This window comes from Trichosurus vulpecula, chromosome 3 (genome assembly GCF_011100635.1).
Source record: "Trichosurus vulpecula isolate mTriVul1 chromosome 3, mTriVul1.pri, whole genome shotgun sequence".
NCBI classification, from domain to species: Eukaryota; Metazoa; Chordata; class Mammalia; order Diprotodontia; family Phalangeridae; genus Trichosurus; species Trichosurus vulpecula.
In genome coordinates this window covers 115421990-115434601 of record NC_050575.1, presented here as the reverse complement: position 1 = coordinate 115434601, position 12612 = coordinate 115421990, and the positions used below count along the sequence as shown (strand labels likewise).

Below are 12612 nucleotides of genomic sequence, written 5' to 3'. Positions count from 1 at the left end.
CAGGAAGACTCCTCTTTATGAGTTCAAATCTAGTCTCAGACACTTCCTAGCTGTGTGACTCTGGGCAAAGACACTTAACCCTTTTTGCCTCAGATCCACATGTGTAAAACGAGCTAGAGAAGAAAATGGCAAATTACTCCAGTATCTTTACCAAGAGAACCCCAAAAGGGGTTACAAAGAATAGGACACAACTGAAAATGACTCATGTTACAGGTATTAAATGTGAGACATTGTAAAACTAGAGCTGCAGAAAGCTATAATGTTAACATGCAGGGTCATGCTAAAGGCCAACGAGATGCCAGTAATGAAAACTCTTTGCCTTCTTTCCTCTGGGACACCTCTTCTCAAGTTCACCTTCTCTGATCAGAATCAAAATCCATAGTCCTGAATTCACAGGGAGAAGGCACAGAGGGAAAGGCTACACTGCATGCTGGAAGTTTTACCAAGTGCCTTTGGATTCAGAGGATTTGAACTCCAGTCTTTCCTCTCGTATTTACTGTCTATGTTATTTTGGTCTAGTTCATATCACCTCTCTTAACCTGTGTTTCCTCCACTGAAGTGGTTGCATGCCCTAGGCTCTGAGGTCCTTCATATTTTTAAAATCTTTTATCCTTCCTAATTACAGGAAAAGGGAGAAGAATGGGTTTGCTTCAAATCAATGAGACTTCATTTATTCACACAAGGCAATGAGTAACTACTATTGTTAATTATCCTTCATTTTCAAAGAGGATCAAAGAGTGTCATCATGGGTGATGTCTTGATATGCTCATGAAATGGATTTAAGTGAAGCAGAGTTGAACAAATCATCAGCCTCACCTTTCTCTTCCAGAGTCCTCAAAGTCCAGTGACAAAACAAAAGTCAGGTCAACAGGCAATGACCTGGGATACAGTGGATGACCTTGGTTACTTCAATGCCTGACAGAGCTTTAAATGGACCACAGCACCTGGCTGAGCTATTTTCATAGTTGTTGTAACAAATTATTCTCATCCACCTATTCCAACTGGGGGAAGTCTTCACATGCTTCATAATGCTAGACATTCCCCTGACTCACCAATAGGTTTGAGGCCTGTTGGTTACTCTCAACCCAGTTTAGCCCATCTGCTGAGATGTTTCACTGGAGCTTGACTGCCGCACATGCTGTAGAGCTGCTTGAAGCCTCAGGTGAGAGGTTCATGGGGTGTTCGGGGAGGACTAACGCCTCTGGGGGGATGACTTTCTGAGCCCTTTTCAGGGCTGTTCATCTACCTTTCACCCAACTCTTACCTGTAGCTACTATACCAGGACTAGGTATGTTCCTCAAGCTCTGTGAGCACTGAGATCCCAGGATTCTCAACCCTCACTTTCCCTGAATTAATCAGCAAACAACCAAGCTGACACAAAGGAGCCTCCTTCACTCTCCTAGCCCTAATCTCTGCTGTGTCATCAGGTGATGAAATATCAACTTCCTCTCTCTACTATTACTTCTGTGGCCACTACCCAAAGATGTCATGGGAACACTATACAGGCAAATTAGTCCTTCCTCCTATGTGCAGTCTCCCTTCTCAGCAGTGAAGACTCCCACCCTCACCCCAACCTGCAGCTACTTGTCTTGAAGGCAACAAAACACCTTCAAAAATTAAAGATGACAGAATACCTTCTCTTAAGAAGCTTAACACCAAACAGGAGGAATGTGAAGAGAGCACTTATAGGCATAAAAGAAAGGAGATGTCAGGACAAAGTGCTCCAAAACAAATGGTGGAAGGCTGTCCAGTTTCTTGCATGGAATCAAGTTGAATGAATTTCTGGCCATTGCTATCCTAAATCTCTGAGCTCTGGGTCTCCATTCACCTCTTTGTCAACCTCAACTTTCTTGACAATCCTCACTCAGTGAGTTTGGTTTTCTCTCCTCTTATGCATGAGTTTTCCTCCCCTCTTCACGGTGTATCCTAGATTCCTGGGTTAAAGCCCTCTAATATGGATGGTGAAAGGAGCCAACCTAAGGCATCTACATCCTTTCTTTCCCATCACCCATTACCACTTTGCCATTTAATTCTAGGCAACAGATCTTAGTAACAACAAGTTGATAGTTTTTAATTCAATTCAACAAATGTTTTCTATATGCCTACTTTATGTAATACATCCTGAACGTACAAAGAGGAAAATAATGAGAATCTTTTCCTGATAGTTTGCAGCCCACTACATTATGATACGTATGCCACTAGCAAATTACATGAGGCAACCAGGTGGCTCAGTGCATAGAGCACTGGGCCTGGAGTCAGGAAGACCTGAGTTCAAATCCAGCCTCAGATGCTTACTAGCAGTGTGATCCTGGGGAAGTCATTTAATCCTGTTTCCCTCAGTTTCCTTGTCTGTAAATTGAACTGGAAAAGGAAATGGCAAACTACCCTACTATCTTTGCCAAAACAACTGCAAATGGGGTCATGAAGAGTCAGACGTGACTGAAAGGACTGAAGAACAAAAACACACTATAAAAAGAGTGTGATTGAGACAAGTGAGAGATTCAGATGGAACTCTAGGAAAATGTTATGAGAATCACTTTTAGATAGGGAGGAGAGAATGGGGCAGTGTTCAGTAATATTTCATAGGCAAAGCACCACCTGAATTCACCCTTAAGAGAAGAGAAGCATTTCAAAAGTCAGAGATGAGGAGGCGGGAGTGCACGTGCTGAGAGGCAAGAGATGCTAGGATGCGAGAATGAGCTTATGAACCAGGGAATGTCTGGTTTTTTTCCTGGGATGTTCAATGCACTAAGGAGTTGGGTGATATAACATAGGAAGAAAAAATTGGAAGCAGAACAAAGATGCCTTTAAAAGTCAAGGAAGGGGGTAAGTATTTTCTCCCTAGGCAATAGGGAGCCACTGCAAAATTTTTTTCAGTAGAGTGATGCATCTGATTGCAAAAAACTGGGACTATTATTAGTGTTTACAGCAAGACTGGAAAAAATGAGTCTGAAGGAAGTTGGACTGAAATCCCTCCCACTTACAAGAGGAGGTTCCCTTTAGCTGTTTACCCAAGGAGCAGAGGAAGATGTGTTTGATTCCAGTTTCTCCCTGCAGAAGATCCGCTGTCCATTCTATGACTCCAAGCCAACAAAGAGTCACACACAGACAGGAAGCCCCAAAGACCCATGGAAATGTCCAGCCTCCTCTACCTACTTGGTTCCTCTCTGCCTTCTCTGCTGCTGATTCTGTTCCTTGGCCTCTCTGGTGAGTGGGGAACCCCCGGGCAGGAGAGGGAAGCATCCAGAGTTTCATGAGACATCTGAACAGACCATTATGGACTGACAGGGTAGTTGTCTAGGAATGGTGTCATCCCAAGGGCCTGCAGAGCCAGTCAAATGCTAAAAAGGACTAGAAAAGATTTGTTCACATAGTTGACACATAGCTTTTCTTTCTCTAGAATGTTATTCTTCATACGATGGTTTCCTCTCAGGAGCACAGTGAGGTAGAAAGGCCAAGTAGTATTATTTCCTTTTGTCAGGGAAAATCTGTCAGAAAAGGGGTGATTATGGTTACATACATGGGAAGTGACAAAGCTGTCATTCCAACCTCAGCCTTCTTGACCCAAGGCTACTGGTCCTTCTGATGGGATAAGATTCCCCCGTGGTTAGTCTTTCTGGAACTTTCCATAGGTGACTGGGAAACCTTTGGATATTCTGCATCGATAGAGGCATAAGGAGGAAGTGTGGTACAGTAGCAAGAGCTGTGGAGTGAGTGTCAGAAGGCCTAGAATTTAGCTGTGCCTCTGCCACTAACTGCTGTGTTTCTTTGGGTGAATCACTGAACCTCTCTGGGCCTAAAATGAGAGCATAGCATTAGATAATAATGATATATTAACAATATTTGACATGTCTAAGAGACTTTATAATTTACAATGTTTTCAAACAAAATAGTTACGAAATATTGCAGCTGTGATAATTTCCATTTGAGTGGTGAGGAAATGAAGACTCAGATTTTAAAGGACAAAGTCATGCAACTCTGGAGTGGTAAAGCTGGAACTTGAACCCAGGCCCTGTGACCTGATTTTTTTGGATCTTTCCAATTAAATTATATGAATGTTTCTCAACTATCTATTATATGTAAAGTCCTGGTCCCTCTGAGCTAAAAAGTTAACAGTTTGTTGGGGAGGAATATGAGGCAGAAATGAAATAATATAATGAAAGGTAGAATGTGATTGGGGCAGAAGGCCTCCAGGTCAAGTGCTCGAGGGATGGACAAGGAGGGCATTCCAACTGTGAGTCTTGGCTCAGGCTGAATGACCATCCCCGAGTCCGAAGTCCCCATCTCCCCTCTCTCTTGTCACTTCCAGCATTTCACAGCTTCTCATTCATTAGTTTCTGCCTCCCCCTTTCAGACACCATTTTCTTTCCTCTCTTTCCTTGACTTCTGGGTCCCATTCCCCTTACCTGGGAGCTAGGGACCCTGGTCTCAAAGTTTTCCTTCTCCCTTGCCTGTAATTTCTTTAACATATAACTCTAGTTGGAGTCTCCAAGTTAAGTCATCTCAGTAAACATGTTAGATGCCCACTGCAGTGGATGGAATGCAGAAATCGGGGTCAGGAAGACCTGAGTTAAAAGCCTGCCTTAGTCACTTACTGCCTGTATGACCCTGGGCGACTCACTTAACCTCTCTGTGTCTCAGTTTGTATATCTGCAAAAATAGTCCCTACCCCTCAGGGCTGCTATGAAGATCAATGAGTTAAGCTGTATAAAGTATTTCACAAATCTCAAAGGGCCGTGTGAAGCCTGGTTACTATTGCTGTTGTGGTTCTTGTCGCTATTATCATTATGATGAGGATGAAGATGAGGATGATGATGTGCAAGCACTGGGATCAAACCTGGGATTTAAAAGATGACAAATGACACCATTCTTACTTTCCAAAAACTTACATTCTACTAGAAAAAAAAGTCACCTACGTACATGTGTATAATAAAGGTTTAGCGTGATTGAATAAGCCCTGTGAGAGATGGAGACCATTACAATTTTATCTTTCTATCCACGGGAACAGAAAAAGCTCAGAAATGCTAGAGGGAGGAAGGAAGGAAGGAAGGAAGGAAGGAAGGAAGGAAGGAAGGAAGGAAGGAAGGAAGGAAAGGAGGGAGAGAGGGAGGTTGTGAGGAAAGAAGGGAGGGAAGATAGGAGGGAGGAAGGAAAGAAAGGATGAAGGAAAAGAGAGATTCAAACAAAGAGGTCCGGGAAAATCTGAAGAGGGAGAAATCATTTTCAGTTGAAGGACTTGGGAAGAGTTCATGAAAGATGGGGCAGCTGAGTTAAACTAGGCAGGAAGAGAAAATCTTTAGCAGGTTTAGAAAAAGAAGAAATACATTTCAGGCATTGTGAGAGTCTGTAATGGAAGATGTGTGGGAAAAAGTACGTGTGATGCCATTCAGTGATTAAAGATCTTTCCCCACCCATTCAATAAGCTTCAGGTGGAGCTAGTTAAGGGAGGTTTGATTAGAGGCAGGCCTACAACCTTTACTTACCAAGTGCTAAGCCCCAGGCCTAAATCCTTTTGGTGATTGGGCATGAAGCCCTTGGGGCCATAAGAAGAGTATATATACCCAGAAGGTAGCCATCAAGGTCAGAATTCAGCCCAAGAAGAAGTAAGAACTCTGAGAAGACAGAGCAGCACAGAGAGTACAGAGCAGAAAATGGAGACCAGAGAGCTGAGAGGGGGAGAGAACTTAGGCAAGTAGGCAGTTGGGATTCATGAGTGTAAGGCCCCAGCAGGGGGGAAGGTTACAGGATGACTTGGTTCTTTACTATAATACTGCATTATGATTTTCTTGTTCTTAAATTGAGGGGGACTTACTGGCTTTGGGATACAACTGTTGCTATGTTGGATTGGAGTTATTGGTTTGAGGATTTAATCCTCTGGTGTCTAAATTAATATTATACTTCCCCTGCCTTCTACCTACAGAATCTCTTATACTTTGTAATTCTAAACTATACAGGCATGTTCATGGTCACCTCTGAAGTCATGAATCTTGCCTTACTGATACAGGATGTCAGAAAAAGATCAGGAAATAGCCAGTATATAGAAAGCACAAAGTTGAATAACGCGAACTCAGGGTAGAGTAATTGGAAAGAGACTGTAGAGGGCTCCAAGTGGCAAAAGGGGGATGAGGTGAAGAATATTTATTTTACTCTTGAGGAAACGGGGAATCACTTAAGAGATTTGATCAGAGGAATGTCTCAATCTAACCTCAGTCTTTTCATGACTCACATCATAGCTCTGCTAACTTAATATTTAACAGTAACCATCTATATGGCCTTGGGTAAGTTATGGCATTTTCTAGGCCTCGGTTTCTTCATGTTTCATGCAGAAGAAGAGGACTGGACTAAATGATTGCTAAATTTCCTTCCAGGTGCAGCTTCTGTCATAGCCAAAAACAGAAACTGAGTGTACATTGGGTGTTCTTTATTGTGCTCACTCCCATCCACTTAGATGTTCTCTAATGTCTCTGAAAGAGATAGCTCATGACTCAGTGGATAGAGCACTGGGCCTGGGGTCAGGAAGACCTGACTTCAAATCCAGCATCAGATACCGCCTAGCTCTGTGACCTTGGGCAAGTCACTTAACCTCTGATTGTCTGAGAAAATGGATCCACTGGAGAAGGAAATGGCAAACCATTCCAGTATCTTTGCCATTCAAACCCCAAATGGAGTCACACGGGGTAAGACACTACAGAAAGGGCTGAATAACCACAAAGCCTCCATGACTCTCCTCTTAGGCATTTGCAGGTAGACAACCCATTACTCCTGTGACCATGCTGTCATGGTGTGGAGTGGATCACAGAGTCCCGTGTAATATCTGCATGGATCATCTCAGGCTGGTGGGAGAGGAGGAGGCCCCCAACATTATCTGACTCCAACAAAACTGGAACCTTATTGTGAGCACGTTGGCAGAGATACAGACAGTTTATGTTACCAGTCACCCAAAGAGATGATTTTTCTAAAAAGATGAGAAAACCTATTCTGGTAAATGCCTTGTGAGTTGTACAGAGATGTGCAGATCTTGCATTCCAATATGATACAAATAACCAGAGACCTTGAAGAGTAGATCAAGATTGTGTGAGGCAGCTTGAGGTGTGTATCTTCTGGAGCGCCCTCTCTGCTCCTGGAACAGTGCTCTAACAGAGGATGCTCTCGGGCAGGCAACCAAAGATGAGTTTCGCTTTGAATACTGTTCTTCAGTCATGAGAAGCAGTTACTTTAACTACCTGGGCAATAGTTCCTAGCATATGAAAAAGAAAAGAAAAATAGGAGGGTGACTTAGGCTGGTCTCTATCTGAAATGAGAGGAATTCTCAAATAATGATAAAAACAGGAAAAAGAATAATTAGGACTGCCCGTGTTCATAGCGCTTTAAGAACTACATGGATTTTCTCATTGGATCCTCACATCAAAATTTTGAGGTCCTTACTAGAAATCTTATTAACCTCCTTTTCCTGAGGCGGAAGAGGAGGAAGAGAGCAAGGGACTGCCAAGCAATACACTATGATTGTTGCAGGCTGGATTTGAAGCCAGGTCTTATACAATGTCAAGCCCATTGCTTACTGGTCAAAGAAGAAGAGCATGAAACAATAAGCCTATAATATGTGCTGACTGTTTACCTTCCAAAGGAAAAAAAAGAGCCCTTATCCCAAAGGTTTTCCATCTGATATGGGGAGAAATCGCGTAGACAGATGAAAACAATATGAAACATGCCTAAAATAAATACAAAGCCTTTTGGCATTAACAGGGAGGGGGATGGGTGTTGGAGGAGGGAAGAAGACAGGCCCCACATGGCAGGTGCTTAGCCTGAGCTCACATGTCTTTGCCTGACACCATCTCTGGTTCAAGAGTTACAGGCCTTCTCCATGACTCCCTCTCAGTTCTCCTCCCCAGACCCAGAATCTGGATGCCTCACATATTACCCAAACTAGCCCAGGCCAAAATTCTGGGAGGGTCAGGGAAGGAAAATGACTCTAAAACTTAGATTTCCTTGTAGGAGTCCGAGGCCAGGAGGAGATCCAGGTGCTGCAGCCTAAGGGTCCCGTGTCTGTGGCAGAGGGAGAGACAGTCACATTGAACTGCACATTGCCTTGGGTTCAACCACCAGGAACAGTGATATGGTTCAAGGGGAAAGGGCCCCAGAGACAGGAAATTTACAATTTCAAAGGAGGCACCTACCCCCGGATAAAGAAAACAGCCCCACTTAGCAGCACCACAGACTACTCCATCAGCATCAGCCACATCACTCCAGAGGACAGTGGCACCTATTACTGTGTGAAGTTCAAAAGGGGAACTACTGACACAGAGCTTAAATCTGGTGGGGGCACCACATTGTCTGTGACAGGTAAGTACAGAGCCCTGGGACTCCTGTCCTTGTTCTGCTAGGAATCCCAGATCCAGGACTCTGCCAAGAGAGGCTTCTCTTTTTTTGAGTTTTTGAGGTTATTGAAGGAAAGTAGCAGGACAAGAGAGGCTCCACCTTCAGGGCAAGGTACCCCAACCCTCAGAGGGTATGAAATATCCAGGCCTGGGCCCTGGCCCTCTATAACTGCAGACCAGCTTCCAAGGTACTGGCTCCTCTTAGATCCATGCAAAGGAACTTAGCCTTTTGGCCCTAGGTTTTCCCCTTTCATTCTTCTTAAGTTTCACTAACCCCCCAGCCCAAGGCACTGGCCTCCTGGTGGGCGGAAAGTGATGTCTTCTACCCCATAATACTTTTGGTGCTTTGGTAATCCCTTCTCTAAACTCAGTCCATTATGATCAGAGAACCAGAACTCTGAATCTTGATGGAGGCACAATTATGGGTGGTTTCAAGGCCTAAAGTATGACCATCTAGGTGGGAATCTGGGGAGAAAAAATGAGGGAAAAAGGAAAGAAAAGAGTTAGCAGGTCATGGGAGTTTTTAATGTTGATGAACTGGTAGGTGATGGTGTTAGAGGGGACATTAGCACGTATCTTAAAGACCCCAAGTATGAAGGCATGGATTGGGTTGGAGAGAATGCTTGTGAACCAGGTTCTGAACTCTTTCAGAAAGGGGAGAGAAAGACTTATAGGTCAGTAGACCACATGAGCAGGAGTGTGGACAATGTGACATGGACATTTGGCTTGAACCTCCAAAGAAGAAAGGTTGCTGAGCCATGATGACAGAGAATAGATCTGAAAGACAGTGAAGAACAAGCAGGATGCCAGCTCCTCCTGGGCTGTGTGTCAGGGAATGTGAAAGAAACAGGACAAAATATCATGGACGTTGTCCAGGGTTGTGGGCTTTTCTGGAAAGTCAGATGTTCATATGTGCTAGATGCCCTATATGAAAAAGAGAAGGCCACAGTAAAGGAAGGTTTGTGAATGACTGAGTAGTAGTGAGGGAGCAGGTACAAGAGGGTGCAGTGAGAGCAGAGGGCAGAGGAGGAAAGTTAAAAACCAGCAGAACCCTGGAAGGCCCTTCATCTTCCTAATAAATGACAGATAACAGAGCCTTTCAGACATCTCCAACTCGATTCCAGTACACATGTTAAACTCATTGTGTCTAAAACAGAACTGATGATCTTCCCCTGAACCTTCCCCCTTCTACCTTCCCAAGTGTAGAGGAAAACAGCATCCTCCCATTCCCTCAGGCTCACAACCTGTGACTCACATCCTGCTCTATGCACTGGCCCTCACTTCCCTTGCTCCAGTATCCAAGCTGTTGCCCAGGCCCGTGCATTCCACCTATGTAATATCTCTCAAATATGCCCTCTTCTCTCCTCTGACACTGCCTCTGCCACCACCCTGGTGCAGGTCCTCAACACTTTGCACCTGGATTACTGCAATAGCTGCTTGTTGGTCTCCCTGCCTGAAATCTCTCTTCCATCAAAATCATTTTCCTTTTAGCCACAAGAGTGATTTTCCCAAAACTCAGGTCTAATCATGTCACTTCCCCCCACCCTTTTGGGCCCCCTCCTCAAACTCTAGTAGCTTCATATTCATGCCAGGTACAAATACAAAAAGTTGTGTTAGGCATTCAAAGCTGTTCATCACCAAGCCCCCTCCTACCTGTCAGTCTTCTTACACCTTATTCCTCTACGTGTGCTCTTCAATCTGGTGACACAGGTCTCCAGGCTTTTCCACAAAAATGATTCCAGATTTGAGTCCATGGCCTTATCTCTGGCTATTTCCCATGCCTGGAATGCTCTCTCTCCTCCACTCTGACAACTGATCTCCCTGGCTACCTTTATGTCCCAACTGACATACCACATTCTGGAGGAAGCTTCCTCTAACACCTCTTAATTCCAATGCTTTCCCTCTCTTGATAACTTGCCATCTGTCCTGTATCTAGCTTGGTCTGTGTATATTTGTTTGCCTGTTGTCGCCTCCATTATGTTATAATATCCTTGAGGGTAAGGACTGTCTTTTGAATCTTTTTGTTTCCCTAGCCTAGCATGTACTATGTGATTAATAAATATTTGTTTAATTGAATGCAGTTTAAAGGTTTGAAAATCAGTTTGCAGATGTCATCTCAGCTGATCCTTAAAATAATACTGTGAGGTAGGTATTATCACCCCCATTTTACAAACAAGGAAACTGAGGCCAAGAGAGATTAAGAGATCTCCCCAGGGAAATCAAGAAATTGGGTGGGGGGATTTCTTTAGTTTGTTTCATTTTTTAAAACTGGGTCTCCATATCTGTTGCAACAATTTGGCTAGCAGCTGCTGTGGGGGTGAAAAACCAACACAAGCCCAACAACAAGAACGCTGCCAGCACAGATTCTTTTGATCTGCTTGACTAAGGAAAGTAGCGTTAAGGGGTTAACAATCTTATTTCAATACAACATACAAATATCATTCACTTGCTTCAGGGGAAGAAGCCAGCACCCTGAACTTGAGAGCAAATATGAACAAATTACAACATACATTTATAAACAGACCAAATATAATTCATAGTTACCAAGAAACCATCAACATCTGAGTTCAGCTGAGAGGCCCTTAGAGTAAATGCCCAGAGTTCTGCACCTCTAGGAGGGAGCACTTCCAAGCAAGTAGCTCTGTTCTCTCTTTTTATACACTCTTTAGCTGTCATCAAATGTCATCTGAGTGACCAGAACTCAGGCTCCTACTGTTGGCTCTGGTCTTAGCAACCCTGAGGGATTCACACTCACATAGACTTAGCACCTAGTAGATAGGGGTTTGGGCCTGGGGCTTTGCACCCAATAAGGCTCAATCAAAGGCATTTAATCATTTTAAAAGAGTAAGAAAGTCCCAACTTAACTGATATTTCAATATCTCAGGCTGGAAGTACAGTGGCCACTCATGGGCCAGATGCCAAATGATCAACATGGAAGCTAAGACCTATTCCTCTTTTACATGCTGGACCATTTTGACCACCCTGGTGGCCTCCTCTGCTGCTAAGGGCTCACCAAATGTGTGCCAGACTCTGTGTGGACAGCTTTTCAGCTTTACCCTACTGTAGTTCAAACCCCCTGAACTCAAGAGATGCACTAACCTGAGCCACTCCCAGTGGCAGGGATTATAGACATGTGCCACCACACCTGGCAGTTAACAAACATTCATTCTCCACTTAATCAGTACCAGGCACAGGTCTAAGCCCTGAGGATACAAAGGATACAGGCAGCATGATAATCTGTAGTCCTTCTCGGCCTTCTTGCCATCACATCTGTAGTACATTGACATTACATGATGCTGCAGTCACTTCTTCCAACATAAAATCAAACCTCCTACCAAGCCACGTCAGTTCATTGTCCTCTTCTTATCAGTAGGGGAGCTCAATCTAGCAGGTACAATTTCAGATTTTTCCTTCTGTCTTCTCTTTACCTGAAGCAAAACTTGAACCCAGGACTTCTTGGCAGAGGCCAATTCTCTGCCACATCATACATTTGTAGAGCTCCCTCGTTTCTTCATTGCCAGATCCTACAAGAGTTCTTAATACCCTCTCAATGTGTTCCAAGTATAAAAGCTCAGATCATCCCAGCCTACTCAGAGTAAGGAATCATGGAGATCATGATTGTGGTTACGCAATACAAATTTTTTGTTTACAGAGGAGGAAATTGAACCCAGAGAGGGCATATGATTTGTCCAAAGTCACACAGCAAGTCTGAGGGGCAGAGCCAAAACTCCAGGTCAGCTGAGACCATAATGGTTAGACTATTAGACTTGAAGTCAAGAAATCCTGAGTTTAAATGCTGCCTCAGACAAGTCATTTCGCCTCTCTTAGTCTCAGTGTGCTTTATCTGAAAAATGGGGATAAGAGTAGCACCTATTTTAGAGGATTTTTGTAGGGATCAGTGAGATAATATATGTAAAGCACATTAAAAACTTAAAGAATTACATAAATGCAATTGTCTTTATTATTCTTACTACGCTTATTATTACTCAGATATCCAGGCCAGGATTTTCTTCTTTGCACCATTTAGCCTCATTCTTAGTTTTTTCAGGCATCCCTTTGGGATCTAAAGGGTAAGAACTTGAAAAACCTCAGCGTCCCACAATAGAAAAGAACCTTAGTAGATATCTAGTATAGACCTGGCTCAAAATCTATTCTAACGCATCTCCCTGTACAAGAGGCCATCCAAGTTTTCCTTGAACACCTCAGCTGAAGGAGAACCTCAGGAGCTTGTTCTTTC

At 43.7% G+C, this 12612-nt stretch overlaps 1 protein-coding gene across 1 annotated transcript in view; it reads left to right on the top strand.

Moving 5' to 3' along the window:
- Window positions 1–3023: 3023 nt before the first annotated feature.
- LOC118844985 (signal-regulatory protein beta-1-like) overlaps window positions 3024–12612 on the top strand; it is a 35365-nt gene continuing 25776 nt past the window's right edge. The window contains exons 1-2 of the mRNA XM_036753006.1: window positions 3024–3207; window positions 7993–8340. Coding sequence (XP_036608901.1) covers window positions 3129–3207; window positions 7993–8340 — 427 coding nt within the window. The 5' untranslated portion in view covers window positions 3024–3128. The remainder of the gene's footprint in view (window positions 3208–7992; window positions 8341–12612) is intronic.